General features: G+C 39.4%; 1 protein-coding gene across 2 annotated transcripts in view; it reads right to left on the bottom strand.

Annotated features, from left to right (window-relative positions):
- Nucleotides 1-19,422, bottom strand: part of AGPS (alkylglycerone phosphate synthase) — a 55,041-nt gene extending 35,619 nt beyond the window's left edge. For both annotated transcript variants that reach the window (XM_027678470.1, XM_027678469.1), the window contains exons 1-3: nt 19,229-19,422; nt 7,259-7,348; nt 3,298-3,388 (exon numbers count right to left, since the gene is read on the bottom strand). In XM_027678470.1, the coding sequence (XP_027534271.1) occupies nt 3,298-3,388; nt 7,259-7,348; nt 19,229-19,422 (375 nt within the window). The remainder of the gene's footprint in view (nt 1-3,297; nt 3,389-7,258; nt 7,349-19,228) is intronic.
- Between the last annotated feature and the right edge of the window lie 326 nt (nt 19,423-19,748).

Consider the following 19,748-nt stretch of genomic DNA (forward strand, 5'->3'; position numbering starts at 1 on the left):
AAGAAAAAAAAAATCCCATGGGTTTTTTTCTCCTTAAAAATGGAACAAATATGGGTAATCTCCCTAAAGGAATATATCTTCTATTACAAATGGCCTCTAATTAAAGAGTTCTTTAATTAGATAAAAAGTTTGTCTTATGACTAAAATCGAACTTCTTCACTTCAAGTCCTATTTCAAAAGAAAATGTTGGTCAAGAATCTTACTTCCTGTTAGCAAAGTCCCTCAAGTTTGAGAGCAGAAATCAAAGGTTTTTTACCACATCTCTTTAATTTTAAATACAGTTTCAAATATCTGGAGTTGCAGAGAAATTAGTTAAAAGAGTGCATTGCTTTCATTTCTCTCATGAGAACCTTGCTGGCAAATTAACTGACATCAACCCAAAGAGAGGAACGCGCTCATGCTTTTGTTATAGAGCTACCAGGAAAGACTACAGGCTGCCTAGGGATGCCATGAAGAGCTGGCTTACAGCCCTACCACCAAAAAGTATTTTGCAATGATGTTCCACACAGTCAAAGAATTTTTTTCTTTCCTGGAACAGAGTTTTGCCTCTTTGCTCTACATAACCTCCAGAACAGCTGATACTTTTTGCCAGTATGTGTCTTAAGATAAAATCTTAGAAGATAGTACCAGTTAACAAGCTAACAGCAAGGAAATTGGAGATTAGTAGTATCCCATATGTCACAACAGCAGCAGTCTATTCTGAATGGGTTGAGTCTCAAAGTTGTGAAAGCTGAAGAAGGAAAGATTTAAACTTCCACAGGAAAGTCTTCAGATAGTTAAAAGATCCATGGTGATGGAACTTGCCTACCAGTGTCCACCAACAAGGAACTATGTAAGGTTATGTAGAAATTAAGAGTACTCACAATAATAATTCAGAAAGAAACAGCTGCATGAGATGTTCATTACTAATAGCTAACATAATTTACAGGTTCAAAAGGATAGCCAAATGTTTGGTTTAGAATTTTCATATGGGACACATGATGTAACGAAAATAAAGTTTTAAGAAGGATTGGACTTTTGGAAGAGGATATGTGCCATCCTGACTTGCTTTAAGGCTAATGTTGTAGTTATTGAAATAAGGTGTCATACAGATGAGAAAAAGGCTTGCCTCCAGTATGTTCACCTTGTCACCTAAAGACACAGAAGCTGAAATTAAGTGTTGTTAGGTGAGAGGCACACCACCACCGAGAGATCATGATTTTAGCAGCCAGTTACAATAAGTACAAAGAAAGTCAGGTCTTAGATTGCTGCTCTTACTGTTCTGCTACTAATGTACATTCACACAATGCTTTTTGCTAGCCCAAAGAACAGAGCTTCAATAGAAACTTGGAAAATATGAAAAACAAACAAACAGGTACCAATTAAGACCTTTAAACCACTTTTAAGAAAAATCCTTGCTAGCTGTGCTTACATTTCATATTTTAAACTTTTGTTTCTTCACAGATTTCCTTAGACAGAACTATTTCCTATCATTTCAAGTTGAATGCTACGTGCTTGAAGATCTTTGTTCTCTATAAGTGGGACATAAACTACTTAAAGCTGTAACAATTCCTTGTAGATAGTTTTAAGTATCTTGATTTTTAACTCTTCCACAAGTTTTTTAATCCTTTAGTTTTTATCGTCAAGATTAAAAAGTTAATATTTATTTATAAAAATCTTATGCATAATGACAAACAAAAATACACCTTTATTTATTCTCACAGGAATGAGACATTTTAAGATTTGTGCACTGAAAGGCTAGACAAGAAGCCTATGTGAACTAGGCCTAAACTTCTGTCAGTGTTCAGTCTGGTCTGAAAAAAGAAAAAACATCAACAGCCCTGAGCGTGACATTACTGTTGTTAATTAAACAGAAAAGTCACATGCAACAGGGAACCCTCCAATCTTATAGGATAGAAGCAGGAAGAGAAAGAGAAAGACATATGAACCAAGAGGTCCCTTTCCTACTGCTTTTCCTATATCAGAGTTTCCTAATGCTTGGATGATAGTAGAAGGCAAACACCCTACATAGCATGACAAACTGAAACATAAACTAAGAGCTACAACAGACATGAAAATGAGGGACCTGTAGAAGTACTTGAGACTAACTGTGAGAAGTCTAGATAGATACTGGAGACTCCAAATAGTCCTGTTCTGTGTCAAGATAGTCAACCTGTTCCAGATCACAAGACCATCAGAACCAGAGGGGTACAACAAAACAAAAATGCATTCAACATTGCTGGCAGAAATCCCGTGAAGCTGGTTTGCAAAATGTACTATGGAATCAGGGCATTATTCAAAAATCTGTAGTTGTCCTTCAACTCTACTTTTTTCTATACTTTCTCTACACGTAGAAAGGGAACAACAGTTCTCAAGACCTCTGCTCACAGCAAGTTAAAGAAGCTGCCAGTTAAGACCAACTCTGGTCAACAAAAACACATCAAGAAGAATTTTTTCAAAATACATAGGCAGACGGAGATCCTGTAAGTCACAGCAGATGAAAGAATGTCTTTATGAATATTCAAGTTTTCAGGCCCTAGGAGGCTGCATTTTCTTTGAAGCAGGTAATCTTGAACTCAATCAAGAAATGGGTACAACTGTTACCCAAAGCAGCATTGCTACAGTCACAGAACAAGCACAGCCTGCTTCCAATACTGCTTAAGCAACTGTCTAGTTTCTAGGAACCTGAAGCTTCTAGGAACCTGAAGCTTCAAAGGAATTCTAACAAGAAGGGAATCAGGTCTCCTGACACTAACATAAGATACTCTTTCCAAAAAGAAAAATATGTATGATTTACAAAACCCAGAACATTCCCAATGTGTTATTTTTCAAAAAATATTCAGTTTGATCCTGAGTATTCTGGTAGCTGGTTTTCAGCACCCAGACATATAAAAAAGAATTACTGTCAAATAAGAACTTTGACACCTTTAATACACTGAAAACACATCACAATTTAACTTCCCTGTATCTTCTGTCTTTGTCATCATGAACAAAATTGATGTTGCATAAACAACTCCCTCTAGGCTAACAGTTTCTACAATCCGGAAATGCAAGTTACCAACAGGGACAAAAAACTTCTGCGTTGGAAACTTTAATTCCAATAAACGTGTTACCAGTAATCCTGAAACCACAAGTCATGCTAAGGCATGAAAGGTTCTACATATTAATTCTACATCAAGTATTTTTTTTTAAAACTTGGAGGTATTAATACACTATATTTAAATCAATTATGTGCAACAGCTGAATCATCTTTAACAGTGTGGTCTTGATTATCACCAAGACTAATGCCCAAAGGAACTGGTTCAGCTATTTACTTACTCTAGAGGTAGTTTTGTGCTCCAGACTTGCTCCAAAGGTTTTTTCTATCCATTCCTTAAAAGTTGGTAATATCATACCACCTAATCTGTACCTGAAAAGTCAATATTACATAGGGTCATTTAAAATTAAAATAATGTATGTCAGATACACTTCTTTCAATTCTATGTATGCACAAACAAGTTTTAAATCAAATTCTTTATCTACAAGCCTGCAAAGCTTCTGCACATTTACTTTTCAAGCAACTGCACATTTTATTGTATTTAACTGTTCTGTACTTCACACAGAATCAAATTGGTTGTCAGCATCTTAGGTATCACTTTTCTTTCAGAATTGTGGCATAAGGCTTTATGGATATCCCACCCCACCACTCTTAAGAAAGGTCTCTCCCTTTCAGTAGTGTAGAAAGCAGTGCCACAGTTTACATGCCATTTACGGAGAGAGGATGTGTGCACGGACACACTGCAATGTCAACAGCAGTCTCAGACACACAAACTCATTTCAGTATACCTTATGTTTTCAAGCAAAAAAAAAGAACCAGTATTAGAGAGTCCTCTCTTATCACCAAAATGTATCAGAATCCATCAAGCAATGTGAAATTATTTCCAGCACAAAGTCTATGGCAAGAGCTTAGCCATGTGACAAATGCAGATGTACAGACGAGAGACAGAGGAACTGCTTGTTGACCATAGGCACCACATGTGAAAACACGTAAGGGGACACACTTAAAACAGCTAGAAACTACTGCTATTAATTGTATACATATACACACTTTGTGCATATTTATGTATGCACAAGTATTCTCAGAGAAGAAAAAAAACATCTTTCTTTGGGATTAAGAGCTTTCAGCAGCTGAGAATCTTTACCATAGCTTTCACCTGGGTCACTGCATTAGGCCTAATGGGTCTTCCCTCTAAAATTATTCAGTCACTGTTAATCCCATCATGACCCTGTCCTTCATGGCTGATGCAACCAACTCTACAGCTGAGTTACCTATTACACAGAAAGATCAATTCCTTTTGTTTCCTTATCTCAACTACCCCTCAGCTCTTCTATTGACAAAAACCCCTACTCTATTCCTAGATATAAAAGGCCACAACCTTAACTCAAGCTAAACTGTTCAGCATGGAAGACGGGGTTCAGTCATTCCTCCTGTGACAGCTGTTACTGTTTCATCATACCCACATGAAAGTTACGTGAATTCTATGACAAGGAAATGAAATAAGCAATGAAAGTTTAATGCACTTGCATCAAGAATTTGCAACGAAGGTAGAGACCCAAGTCAGCTTGGTGTGTTTTCTTCTCCAGACCTACATTTTGGAGTTGCCAACCTATCACTATAGCTAGTTTGCAAGGGTAGTCTTAGTCACTTATTCAAAGGACAAACTAAAGCTATCAGAAACCCTGAAACTTTTAAGTCAAGACAGAGACAGAAGTCACAGCATAGAAGGAATTACTGAGTTTACTGCACAGAGTGCAGTGCATGATTGCTCAGGAAGCAAGCTCTGTATATATATGTTGATGGTGCAAGAAGCCCCCCAAAAGACCTTCTTCCCGCCACAGACACACTCCAAAAATAGGTTTAGTTGCTCAGACTAGCAAGTAACCTCTATCCCCAGCGAAATGGCAGTCTGTAATAAAAAGATCATTTGACACATGATAAATCAGTTTGTAGGGAAAGGCAACATGGCTTTCATAAATGGAAATCTTGTTTCACTAATCCTTGGAGTTCTATTAGGGTGTAAAAACAGAAAGTGAAAAAAGGGGATACAATGAACATGAAATTCCACATTCCTTTATACTTCCACAGGTGCTCACCCCAAAACTTATTTAAGAAAATACATTACTACAGTGCTGAAGAGGTTCTTCTCCAAGCTGAAAGATAAGATAAGGTTAAGCTAAGAAGGAAAAGGTATGGTTTATTGATCATTGGCCAAGACAGACTCAGGAGTGCAGTTTGCCACACACTGGTACTGGGACCAGCTCTACTTAATGCCTTCATCAGCAATCTGGATTCATCAGTGGACTCTCCAAACAGGTGTATAATGTTAAGCTCTTTTGGGGAGACAGATACTACACTGATAGGAACTCAGGATCTTAACAAACCAAAACAGACAAAAGAAGATGAAAGGTAAGGTAATTGCAAAAGCCAGAAAAAAAAAAAGGCATTATTTGGTAACTGGTAGTCAGTATAGAAAAAATCATGATATCTTCACTGACAACATACAACAGCAGCCAAGAGTGCTATGCATCAACTGGGCAGGCATAAGAAAGAAGACAGTTCCTCTCTTTTTGCTGCTCTGTAGAACATTGGTGTATCCTTGAGTTTTTGTCCCCATCTCCAGAAAGATTTAAAAAGATCTAATGAAGCTAGAGAGGGTGCAGAGAACAGCAACTGTAAAGATCAAGGAGCCTTACAAAGAGAGACTAAAGGGCCTGGGACTTAATATGGAGAGAAAGTGCAAGAGAGGATATGACTGAGTCTTATATAATCAATAACACAGTAGATAGGCTGAAGAACTATCATTCACCTACTCCTGCAACACAGTATGGGATACTTGGTTCAAAACACAAGTACTTTACAACTGCAACCTGGAACTTGCTGCCGTGAGATGCTGTACAGGAAGACAGTAGGAGCAGACTTGAGGTTATTAGACAAATTTATGGACAACAGATCTGTAAGTGGGTAGTGAAAGGACAAAGCATCTACAACACCTTTGCAGGTGCCTATTCTCCTATTTTCACTTCAAACACTCTCCTTTTGCCACTGTGACAAACTATTCTATAGAAACTATACTGGTGTGGCCCAACAAGGCATTTCTAATACTATGTCTCAGTTAGAGAGAGAAAATGTAGATGAGGGGAAAAAACCCACCATTCTCCTCCCATTCTAGAACAGCGACTGGTAGTCATCAGTCACACAGCGGTCAAGCAGCCTTGATGGTTTCTCCTTTATCTTTGTTTATTCTATGTAGTGTGCTTTGATTTTCTGTGCAGCATCTCCCTAAATATCACCCAGTAAACTGCCTAATAGAAGGCTTTGCATTTTAATTTGAGCCTGAAAATCAAGACATTAACAATTGAAGTGCTCAACATCCCCCTTAGGTTTCTGCAGCTTAGATGCAAGCTAGTTCATGCTAGTTTACACAAACGCAAAGACCAGGAGGGAATTTTTATGAAGGAGAGTACTTATTTCAAACTTATTTCTCTTCCCCCTTCTTTTTTTTTTACTCTTACGGAAAATGTATTTTTAAACCAGGAAAGAGACTGCAAGATTACTTTCCACTCAGGCAGAAAAAAAAACCAAAAAACAATAAGATGTCAAGTGACAGGTTTAAATTCCACTGGAACAAAATTAAGAGATCCCCAAGTAGACTTAATTTTAATGTCATTTCTCAAAAAAACATATTTCTCAGAAAAACAAGCTTACTGTACAAAGGGTCAGTGGGTAATTAATCAGAAGTGAAGCCACTACAGAACACTGAACCGAAGAGCAGTTTTTAAGTTCAGAGGATGAAGTAACTCCATATATAATGGTTAAGAAACCCAAAACAAATCAGAAGTTTAATAAACCAGCTAGTTGATGCTCAAGATATTCTCAAAACTGCACTGACCTGCTGTATGTTATCTAAAGCTTTAGAACATGGTGCAGATTCTCAGTCTGATTTAATTCTCTAAGAAAAGTTTAATGCACGAGTATATCAAGTTACAGAGAAGACTCACATCGATTTGTCTTTATAACACTTTTAATAAACCTTTTAATAAGCCACATATTCTATTTTATTACATTAGACTACTGTGTATAGACTTCAATAAACCTGTTAAATGCAGAACTAATAACCTATTCTGTGAGATGAAGCAACTTTTTTGCCTTCTTTGGATTAACTGTACTGTGCAGCTTTTAAACTCTTTTCAATAAAACGACTACTATAAGATACTTCAGTTACATAAATTTTCAACTTACCTTTTTCCTGTGAATTCTGCTTGACCCTTCTTATTGAAGATGAATTTGGAGTCATTATATCCCCATCCATTCCACTTCAAAAGTTCTTGCCTTAAAGGGAGAAAAATATGTGAGAATATTAGCATATTAGCATACTGCAGATCCAAAATGGTTTTAGAAAAAAGTTTTATCAGAGAGCAATTCAGGAAATTACGTACATACCAAAAGCACATAGCTTAGAGCTAGAAGAAATTCTGAAGCCACAACCATTACTTCTTCAGATTGCATCCTATGACTTGAAAGACCAGATGGTCTTTAAAAACCACCACCAGCTTAAGTGAATGCATACTGTATAGAATCATAGAATCATTAAGGTTGGAAAAGACCTCCAAGGTCATCAAGTCCAACCTCTAACCAAACACCACCAGGTCAACTAAACCATAGCACTCAATACCACATCCAGTCATTTCTTGAACACTTCCAGGGATGGTGCCTCCACCATCTCCCTGAGCAGCCTGTTTCAATGTCTGACTGTGCTTTCAGTGAAGAAATTCTCCATGATGTCCAATCTGAACCTCCTCTCACACATCTTGAGGCCAGTTCCTCTTGTCCTCTCACTTGTTGTCTGGGAGAAGAGGCTGACCCCCGCCTGGCTATAACCTCCTTTCAGGTAGCTGTAGAGAGTGATAAGGTCCCCCTAAGCCTCCTTTTCTCCAGGCTAAACACCCCCAGTTCCCTCAGCAGCTCCTCATATGACTTTCTCTCCAGAACCTTCACCAGTTCCACTGCCCTTCTCTGCACACACTCCAGCACCTCCCTGTCTTTTTCGCCGTGAGGGGCCCAGAAGTGGACATAGAACTTGAGGTGTGACTTCACCAGTGCTGAGTACAGGGGGACACTCACTTCCCTAGTCCTGCTGGCCACACTATTGCTGATACAGCCCAGGATGCCACTGGCCTTCTTGCCCACCTGGGCACGCTGCTGGCTCATGTTCGGCTGACTGTTGACCAGCACCTCCAGGTCCTTTTCCACTGGGCAGCTTTCCAGCCACTCTGCCCCAGCCTGTAGTGCTGCATGGGGTTGTTGTGACTGAATTCTTTTTCTTCTGTTTGTTTTTTTTTTCTTCTGGGTAGAGAGGAATAAACCACTGGTGACATGGTGATGTTCTCTAATTGGCAACAGTAATGTGTGAAAGATGCTTGTTTTTACGTCTATACATAAATACTAACACACAAATAGGTAACATCTAAATATTTACAGAATATAGAAGAAATTTAGCATTTATTTTCTAGACAGAGAATAACGATTTTAGTTGTTTAGTTGTACTGCAATCCTACAGCATTCTTAGCATTCAGTTGATGAGGCACTTTGCGATATATTTGGATTGAAAACATATTTTGGAAAGCCAAAACCAAACAAACCCCAAGAACTGCAGGAATAACATATCAAATACAATCTCAATATGATATTGTAAAAAAGCAAAAATATAAAAACCAAACCCACAACTGCCAAAATACAAGCAGAAAATTGAAAACACTGAAGCACAACCATATCAGAGGTTCTCAATTATGATGAAGTCATCAGAAGTATATCAGTGTATTTAAGACTTAAGAAATACACTAAGAATAATTACACATTAATCTAACTTTGCTTTAAAAGCTTGCCATTTATTTACATTACAAATGAAGTTACTAACCTAAAAACTGAATTTTAGTTAATACAAAATCTTCAGATAAAGAAGTCTGACAACAGATCATTTACTTCCCTCCCCTATATACAGTGAATGTAGCTTTTGCTCTTTGACTGTGTAATATAAGAGTAAGATGATCAGGAGTGACCATTTCAGAAAGACCTTGAGATTCAGAGAAAGCACTGCCTCAAGTCACTCCCAGCTCCAGCATTACACACAAGATAACTGTGTGATGATTTATTACCAAAGGCCTTCATTATAAAGGCAACATTAACACAGATGCTGACATACTGTCAGTGTTGTAATTAAATAGCCTTGGCTTAAATAAAATCCATTTTCTTCAAACTGCCTTCATGCAAGGTTTTAATTAATCAAATGGAAAAAAGGCCATGGTCATGTATTACAGTTGTTGGAATCAGACATTTCAACAAGCCTTAGACAAATCTAGCACTTAAAGCAAACTTTATCAGTTACTGAGTACTGAAGCTCTATACAGTTTTGTGAAATAGCCAGTCTATGTTGTTCTTCCATACTGAGGAATGGATTCTAAAATTTAAGCTAAAATTAACTGTTTGAGCAAACAGTTGTCCAGATACAGAAGCCCCTCTGGCTGCCTCATCTCTCAAAAGACTTGATCTTTACACATGTAAAGTTCACTCCAGAAAGGGCAAGGATCCACTCGTGTTCCACTGCCTGGGAATGCCTTGTGCTGTCTTGCTGACATGACAGATTATCAAAAAGGGTTCTTAAAGCATGTTATGCAGACTTATCTATTTTTACACTTATTTCTACATAGGTATATTTATAAATATTGCATATATTTATACCGAGTTCCACAAAGATACTAAGTCATACACAGTGGAGCTGTTCCCAGCTGAGAACAAGCTGACCCAGAATTGGTCAATTCAAGTGGCATTTATTTTATTTTTTTAAACTAAATGTTCCACTCAAATGCAGTCCTCCTGAAGGTAAGATTTCTCCCTCTGCTGACTAAACGTAGTATTTCTATATACCTGAACTCTGGAGTTGGTTGAATCCTGTAAAGTCAGACCAGACTTGACATTAATAAGCAAAATTTGAGGAAAGCTCGAACAGCTTTCCCCCTAATTTAGAGAGGGAAGTCCTCTTGCAAAGCAGTGCCAAAATAAATATGCCAAGTATGATGCCTGAAACAGGCTAGAGAAACTAGCTGCAAAGCTGAAGACACAAAAGGTCAGGCCCTAAAGAAACTGGTAACGTGAGATAACCTGTACATTATCAGTTTTGAAACTATCATTAGTCCTGCTGTCAGTAGAGATAGATACCTCCCAAAAAATTATGGGGAGGTACTATTAATTAAGGGACCAAAGACAGACCCAGATATGAGGTCTGCTAAGCTTCTGCTTAGCTGACTGCAATCCCGGTTGTTTGCCTTTTCTAAAGGCTTCATTTCCTAGGTTGGTGTTAAACTACCTGGCACTTTCATCAGGCTTTAAAATACAGAACAGAGTCTGAGTTTTAACTCCAAAGAGTTTATTTTCAGGTTGAACTATTTCTGAATAAAATAAGTGCACAAAGCTTTACTCTGCCAGACAACACAGCTCCTGTTATTGGTGTGATAAGAATAACTAAATTAAAATCAAAAATAATGGTTCGCATGTTTGTACAACAATAGCTGACTCTAAAACGTCTTGGCTACCTCATAATGCAAAGTCAGGAGATTCCACATCACCACACACAATGGGCAGTATTATATCTTGTGACAGGTAAACACCAGAACAAAAAGCTTATGCATTTAATTTTTATATTCAAAACTATACTGAGCAAGTCTGAGGTTTCTTTCTGGAGACAGGAAGGGCGGTTTCTGGAATGAGTCATCTTACATTTATTCTTTTGTTCCACCATACCAGAGTACTGTCAGTTTAAGAACTGTGGTTTGATTTACTTACTGCAGTTTCTAGCACTTCATGCATACACACCAAGAACAAGTCAGAGGAAATACTGCATGTGGCTCCCTAAAATAAAGAAGCCTAAAAAGGCCAGATTTTAAAAGAACGGCTGATCGGTCAGCTCTGATCTGTAACTGACACACCGCAGGAAGACAAAGCTGTTCAGATCTTCTTGCATGCCATTTGAAAGGTATGCTCTTCACAGGCAAGAGCTGGTGAACCTCAAGACTCAAGAGAATTACCTTCAGTACAAAGAAAAGCACAAGACATTCAGAGGAGATCTGCAGGCCTCCATGACTACTGAGGCAATATCAGTGTCATACTCATCTAATTCAAAGACTGACCTTTTTGGAAGAGTGTTACATATTAGTTGATGTATTATTCAGAAGAAGTGCAAGCAGCTCTGCAAGATGAAGCCAGGGGTGTAGGTTGCTCTTCCCTAGGTCTGTCTCACTACAACAGCTCCTTCAAGTAAGGCTGTAACACCCACCTGCTCTACATTTCTTTGTCTTTCCATCTCACATTTGGAAATTAAAACTGTAATTTGACAACATAATAAGAAACAGAAGGCAAGCAAGAAAACAAAGTTTTTAAATATTGTAACAGCACTCTTTCCTTGGCATTTTCATACTGCCCTTATTCAGTATTATTTATACAGTTGCCATTCCTTAGAAAATGCTTTTCACAGCCCAGCTCCAGTGTAGCACTCCCACTGCCCTCTAATGCCCTAGTGCAGCAATCAGAGCTGCCTGCCAGATTAGCATCGTGCATCATGTTTACCTTGGCTCTCAAGAGTGACCCAAGCTGCAACTGAGCAACACACATAGCCTTCTACATTTGCCAAATTTTTTATTCCCAGTATCTCATTGTTAAATTCATATTCCAGACAAATATAAAGGGCAGAAAAAACTGCTGAGCATCTGCAGACTTAAGCACACATTAAAAGCTTCCTCCATGTCCAAGTACTCAGTGTATCCAGGGCTGTCTCTGAGACCAAAGGACTTCAACACATGCTGATCTGCAACCGATACGTGCCATCATTATACTTAAACTCTTACAAATTATGTGTCTTCTAACACATGAATATTTTGTACCATCTGAAACATCTTGCTGTAATAGTTTCTATCCTCATTCTTCAAAAATTCAAGAACTTGATTGCTAAATGTTAAAGTAACAATGAAAGAAACCTAACCTGAACACCCTGCATAATATCTGAATGCTCTGAACAATATCTGAATACATCAAAACACGTTAGGAAGTTTCATGTTCCAGCCCGGAAAAAGAAAGATGCTCAGTTTGACATAGTCAAGTGACATGTTCACGCTACACATGTTGTATATGTAGCAAGATATAATTTACACTTCCCTCTGTTTTATTTCCCAAATTCCTTTCCAAGAATATATATATCAAAGACTCTCACCTACATTTGATATTATTCTTGTTTTAAACTAAATGTTACTCAGTATTGTACCCAAACCATCTTATTTAAAGACAACACCTTTCCTATTCAATACACTGGCTTCAACAAAATATCAAACTCACCAACTCTCTCATTTTTAATAGAAACATGGAATATTTTAGCCAGAGATAGTAAAAAATGACCAGTTCTTGCCTTCTAACTTAAAAGACAGAAATTCACTACTGAAATGTATGAAGTAGTATAAATCAAACCTTGCTTAACTTTTTTAATGTGTATATATTTTTATATAGACATACATGAAATTATATTGCCTGAGGGAGAAAACCTGAAAGAAAACAAGTTACCATGGAAACAGTGATGATAAGAGATTAACACAGCGTAACTAGTTTAAGTGAATTTAAACATTTCACTTTCATTACAATGCCCAACACTGAACTATTAGTTTGACTCAGTGCAATAAGGATTTTTACAGTCAGGGAGGCAGGAGGGTGTCCCCTGGCCCACCAGCTGAGCTAGTGCTCCTGAAGCATCCAGTCACACAGCTAGGCAGGAAGAAGCCTTCGGACCTTCACTATTTCAACACAACTGAACCTGCCAGCACGGTTCAAATCTCACATTTTTAGTGACCAGCACAGTGACAGGATGAAAAAGTTCTTGTCTCTCCCTAGGAAACTGAAGGACAAGCCCAGGGTCTCTCCACAGGTATCCAATGCTTCTTCAGAGAAGCACGATGAAACTGCAGTTCAACCCAGCTGGATAAATACAGCTTAGGCAGAGCAAAGTGAAGATGCTCACATCAGTTTCTTCAGGATAACCACCGACATTTTCAATTCAATCATCAGCGCATGCTCGGCATTAAAATCATATATACCTAAAATACTCACAGGCACTTCTGTTGCATGATGCAAAAACCAGCAGATTCTAGGAAATTAGTTTAAAATGGCAGTTTTAAGGGCTACCACATGGGCTTAAGCACCAGTATTTGCCTACTGTAACAAAGGTTTTAGAGTTCTTGCAAAACTCAGTGCATGAGTGCAGTAATGCCGAGGCAACATTATGGCGATAAGACATTAGCCAAAGAGCAACTTGTCAAAGCCCACCTCAGCCGGAGTTTGGGTCACCAACTCAGACCCCCAGCTGGAAATTCAGAATCCTTTCCACAGGTGATACCAGATCCCTCTCCCTCTCCTCTGGAGCACTCTCTCTGTTTGGATTATACAGTGACACTTCTCAACCAAGTAAGCAACACTACAGAGTGTTTCTGAAGCCAGTAGTAAATTAGTATCAGGTGTCTGGAATAAAGAAAGAGAATGCAACCCCAGGAATCCCTTCAAGAACTGCTTTGTGAAAGCATCATTTATCTGGAGAAGAATGCCATGCTGCAGGCAGAGGGTACCTACTATGTTTGTCATTCTTATACTTCTTCCTTCTTGGAGGATCTTCCCTGAAGCAAATCCAATATAATCATTTTCAAATCTGAAGTCAAATAACATCTGTTTTATAACCTTAGACACATTCAGGTTCTGTAGCCCACACTTTGAGATAAGATTCTGCAGCTGCACATACACCGATTAAGTTGTTATTCTGTTTGCTGAACATCCGATATGACAACACAAACCTGCATTGATATTTACAGTTTAAATCTACAGTAAGCAGCAAACACAGACAACAAGATTTTAGGCATAAGACTTCAGCGCTTAGGTACTCAAAAGCAGTGTGCTTTCTTTAAACTACTCTGACAAAACAAATGTTCACTTTCCTTACATTCATTCCTAGCCTTGACTATTTCATTACTCTTCATTTCACCACATTGTAATAAACAAAGCCCCAAGGAATAAGGAAATTGGTGTTTCTCTAGTGTTCTTTCATAGAAAGCTTAAGTCAATTAGGGAAAATTAAAGACTGAGGAAAACCAAGACATTATAACCACGCTTCTCAGCACACACTTAGCCAAATGATGATTCTTATGCAACAGAATACTTTACTAGAAGTTCCATCTATTCCACCTACTACTTCAGTTGACACTAGCTTCATTTTTATCTTTGAAGAAACTGCTCAACTACAAAAATGTGTACACATGGCTACTTCCAGGCAGTAAATGAATAAGCACTTAAAGATTTTTCAAACACCAGAGATCAGCTCTCTGAGAAGGATTTCCTGAAAACTTGCAAAACTAGGATATCTGCTTTGCTATCTTAAAAGAAACAACTTAATGAAGGAATCAATTGTCTGCCATTAATCTGCAAAAGCAAAATAAGTTCAGTTCCTGGACAACATTGTTTTACCTATTCCACAGAGGATTTTTTAGCATGCTCTGTAGCAAATATATGAGATAACTACCAAAGAAAACTTTCTGGCCTTCGCTATCAACCCTGAAGACCAATTCATTTTTAATACTCAACATTATTTGTTTTCTACAAAGAAGTACTCTAACAATTCAGGAAAGTCTAGTAGGCTGCAACTTCTTACACTACTGATCTCCTTACTTTACTTCAGCTCAAAGTAGCTTCTAGTCCAAGTAATTACTCTAGTCTATTGCATTAACAGATTATTCTAATTCTATTCAGTTTAAATAAACACATCAAGGCAAAGTAAACAACTATATATACACATTCATTTTCTTGTACATAACGGTTCAGATTTCAGTAGACATCAAGAAGCTGATCTAAAAAATTCTTTCAGGTTTCACCATAAACTGCTACTTGCTTTCATACAATAATCCATATTGAACTTTACATATTAAACATACTTTACACTTTTATTTAGGTTTTTTTTCTAATCAAACTTAACTAATGCATATATCCATTTTGGCTTACTTGGTATCAAATGACCTTACCATAAATATTGTATTACTTAAATTTTTACAGATTTCTTACATTTCATCTGCCTGACATGCTACTACTTGGACCTAGATGCCAGACAGGAATTGCTGTTGCATAGGAAGTCACATTTGCCATCAGATTATGACACTTTTTCATCAGAATAATGTCTCCATATGAGAATCTTTATCTGCTCCTCTATTTCAAGTATCAACCTCAACTAACAATTAACTGCTTTGATGCAATCACAGAACCTCCTGTGAACTGCCACACCTTCCCCAATGCAACAGGCTCTTTTGATTTCTTACTCTTCTAATTTCTTAAGACTCTGTAGTGGCACCAGCCCTTTCCTTCCTTGCCCTAAATTTCCACCACCTTAAGCTCAGAAATCAGCTATACCAGGATACAGTTCAGCATCAAGTGTTGCTTAAACACTGCTGTCTAAAGAGTTACGTCTTTATAATAAAGATGGGTGTGAATTTTGGGAGTAAGATATGAATGCTCTTTGATGTCACTTGTTAAATTCAAGTAGTACCAACTCTTTAGGAGTTAATTCATCTTTCTGCTTAATAAAGTCATAATCATTAGCAGGAACTACAGCAAGAACTGCAAGAGTCTATATGAAGGTATGGTGACATTAACACATTACCCTGAACAACCTGTGAACTTCATACACAGCAGTCAGCTGGCTATACCTTAGTTTACCCTGGATAACAGTATGCCCATAATAATTAAAAGATATTCATGAGCCTCTCTTCATCCCACAGGAAAGCAGCTTCTACACAAAGAGACAGGATAATCACGAGATCCTGTCCTGCTTTCTTTTGCTCCAGGGCAGAAAAAAATTTTATGCCTACAGGCTACTGAGTTAACATTTCAACTAAATCAATTATCTCTTTTAACAAAGACCAAATTATTTAAAGTTTGACTTGAATAAGTTATAACACAAGCTATTTTGACAAGATCAACATCAGTGAATGCTCCATTTCTGCGGCACCCTTACTTTCCAGCATACCTAACAGTTACTCTGGTACAACTGTGTTCTAGGGAGTTGTAGCACCTGTTTCCAAAACAGTACAAGTTGAACACTTCGTGTACATACAGTTATTTTGAAGATTAAATAAGTTTAACTCAAGTCTCACCAGCAAAGTGAGCTTACTAATAACCAGTCAACAGAAGTCAACAGCCTACCATGAAAGTTCAGAAAAAGTAATTTCAAGGAAGAGTTATTTTCCAGCTCAATTTTTTTAATAAGTGTTTCAGCATGCCTATTATCCTGTTAAGGCTTCAACACACATTGTGTAACTATGATCCCCATGTTTCACTGCATCACTCAATTAAAATATTAAATTCAAGCCAGGAATGCCACTACAAAGTAACATCTCTTTACCCTTATAGTACCTAAGGTTTCTCTCAAGAAGATACTCAGACAAGTAGATATTTGCTTGTCTTTTGAGGAATTTTCCCATCTCAATAATCATAATTTTAAAGATTATAATACACTTTCTACTTTTTAAACACATCAATTTGCAAATGTATTGTTCAGAGGCATTTTTATTTGGAAACAGGAACAGTTTGATGAGACCCACAGACTTTCAGTCAATTCCACATACTCTTCTTCCCCTTGCTGGTGACAAATAATGTCTGGATAAGATCCTTAGCACTTTGGTCTCTGAACTATCAACAAGAAAGCCATGTTACTAGAGGTCACTGTCTAGTGACTATTAGAAAAGCAGCCAGAAAAAAATGTCTGTGATCATGGACCTGAAGTACTACAAAGGGTTTTTTTCATCAAAGAAAGCCATCTACCTTGCAGAAGAAACGCAACATGACGAGAGTGCACCTAAATCTGCTAAAGTAGTGTCTGTAGCTTTGCCGCTATTTCAAACACTACAGGAAAGATGCAACAGGTGTAATGAACAAAAATTTTGCTTAAGGTACTTTTGGCTGTAGCTTTGCTAGGGAAACAAAATAATAGTTCAAAAGAGCTAGAAGAGCTGACTCAGCATGCAGAAGACTGCAAGAAAACAGCATCTGGATTTGGATGGTCCTAACACTGCTGATAAAAGCCATGCATTGCGTCTACATCAGTTATTTTTACTAGATTTTTCAATCAGCCTTCTAGGTCTCACAAACAAAAAACAACTCCAAATTAGCTGGTAGGCACTAGAACAGGACTCAGGTGTTCATCACTTGCCAAATCAGTGTAGGTAACAGAATTGTCTTTATCCCCCATCACTCCAAAACCTTGATATTATCCTCAAACACAAACTCAACCAAGATCCTCACATCTTAGCTATACTTAATGATCAGAATTTTCACATGAAACATCTTAAGCATATTTCAACCACATCTCAGATGTTCAGATGGAACCTCAAGACAGAGCTAAAACTCCCTTTTAGTTTTTCTTGTTTCTATACATAAAAAAGGGTAGGCTCTAAATACAAGACAGTTGTACCTATGGCACAGACCAAGCTTTCCAGCATCTCCCTTACACCCTCACAGCAAAGTATCCAGCAGTTGTACCATTTTGATCCTAAGTTCCTTGAAGCAACATAATTTTTATTCTGAGTAGAGTAAAACCAGTAATCCATTATGAACCTACAGAAAATCCTACTGAGGAGAGCAATGTCAATATCTTGTAGAAGTACAAGTGTTAAATTTCCTAAGTCTGTGTTTCCATGGAGAAAGAACCCTTCCTTCAGGTTACATGCATATTCACAAAAGCTTGCTTCTCCTGCTCTTCATGGATGCAATAACTGGCCATAGAAATTACACAATAATCAATTTAAAATAAATCTCTGAAAACTAGCTAAACTGATATTTTTTCAGAAACAGTGATTTCTTCCTAAATTCAAACCAAAGAAAAACTCAATATGGAAGACATTATCTTTGGAATGACCCATTTGTCCCAGTGAGCAGCACTGCAAGAGCAGAATTCCCCTCAGTGAGAATTAAAAGCTTTCAAAACTGTTCAGATTTGACTACATGTGCATGACATCTCAGTCCTATCAAAGCAGGCAGATTCTGCTTGTGGCCCTGGGCCACAGATGGCCTGTTAGAATAACTCAGGCTGTTTCTTGCTTTTTTCTTGACAAGGTTGAGAGCAAAGCATGGCCTGCATGGGTTTTCCTCAAAGGAGGAACAACTATCCTAATCAACTGCTTGCCCAATCTGCCCCTGGACAGTCCCCATGCACTAACATACTAGTCCCTGTCCACAGCTCAATGGAAAGCAATAGGTTGTGTACAACCTAAATCTTAAAATAAGATAGCAAGCCAATGCCTACATAGAAAATCCACATCTGAGAAATGGGGGGAAGAAAAACTAGTCACAAAATTAATACAAGTCCACCCCAACAGAAAGAGAGCCTCATAATAAGTTACATGAAATTATATCATGGTATTATAACTGTATCATTTAAAAACAATCTAGTAGAAAAATACATCCAAGAGCCAGTGAAACAGAGAATTAGAACTAGACCTAGAACAAACTAGGGAATTTGACTATGTCTTCTCTTGGTCTCACATGACCTCAGATTCCTTACTGCTCTGTATAGCAAAACCATGAAAAAGTAGTTCATGTGTTTAAAATTATTCATATCTAAGAAACTTTGACAGCACTCACATCAGCTGAAGGTTTCACATGCCTGAGAACAGGGTGGGACTGAGAGCCCATACACAGACCTTGCTCTTCACACGTGCTGCATTCCTCATTAGAGCAGCTTCAAAAGTATCTCATAAAAACAAAACTTCTCCATCACATCTTCAGTTATTAAGGTGACCATGACGACTTTCCATTTTAACACAAACCCACTTACTACAGAAGCAGATAAGGGGCTGAAGACCACCTACCTCCGGTTTCCACCAGTCCATACAGCGGTGAACAGCGTTAACACTTCACCCGCGACTGGGATCAGCCTCGTCCCCCCCGGCCGCCGCCCCGACCCATTCGAGCCCCGCTACCCCCGCACGGCCCACGCGGGGCCTCCCCGGGCCCCGCAGCCCGCGCCCGTCCCCGGGCGGGAGCGAGACCCCCGCCCGCAGCACGGGCTGCCCCGGTCCCGACCCGCACCCACCGCCGAGGGCCCCGGGAGCCCGCCTGGCCCGGCGCGGGGACCCCGCCCGCACCCACCGCTTCTTCGGGATGGAGCCGGAGGCCGGCCCGGCGGAGGCGCCCTGCGCCTTGCAGGGGCTCGGGGAGAGCGCTCCCCGCCCCGGGGCCCGCGGGGCGCCCCGCAGGTGCCCGGAGATGATGCGCAGCCGCCGCCGGGCGGAGGACGGGGAGCCGCCGCCGCCTCCCGCTGCCTCCCCGGCCGCGGCCGCCATCGCTTCCGTGTTGTGCCGCGACCGCCGCCGGGTGAGAGGGCGCGCGGGCGGAAGGCGCCGCCCGGCGCTCCCCGCGAGGGGCCCGGCGGGCACCGCCCGACGCGGCCGAGCCGGGCCGCGCGGGGTGAGCCAGCACCGGGCTGCTCCGGCACCGCTCCGCTCTGCCTCGCTGCCTTCCTTCGCTCCTCTTTTCCTGCCTTCCTCCGTATTGCTAGAGCTCCCTGCCTCAGCAGGGTAGGGCTTGCGTGAGGAAACCGGAGAGAGAGAGAGAGAGAAAAGGCGTTTGTTAGCGATATCTCACGTCTCGTGGGGTAATTACAGCCCCG

This window comes from Neopelma chrysocephalum, unplaced genomic scaffold, assembly GCF_003984885.1.
Source record: "Neopelma chrysocephalum unplaced genomic scaffold, ASM398488v2 Primary Assembly neopelma1_44, whole genome shotgun sequence".
NCBI lineage: Eukaryota > Metazoa > Chordata > Aves > Passeriformes > Pipridae > Neopelma > Neopelma chrysocephalum.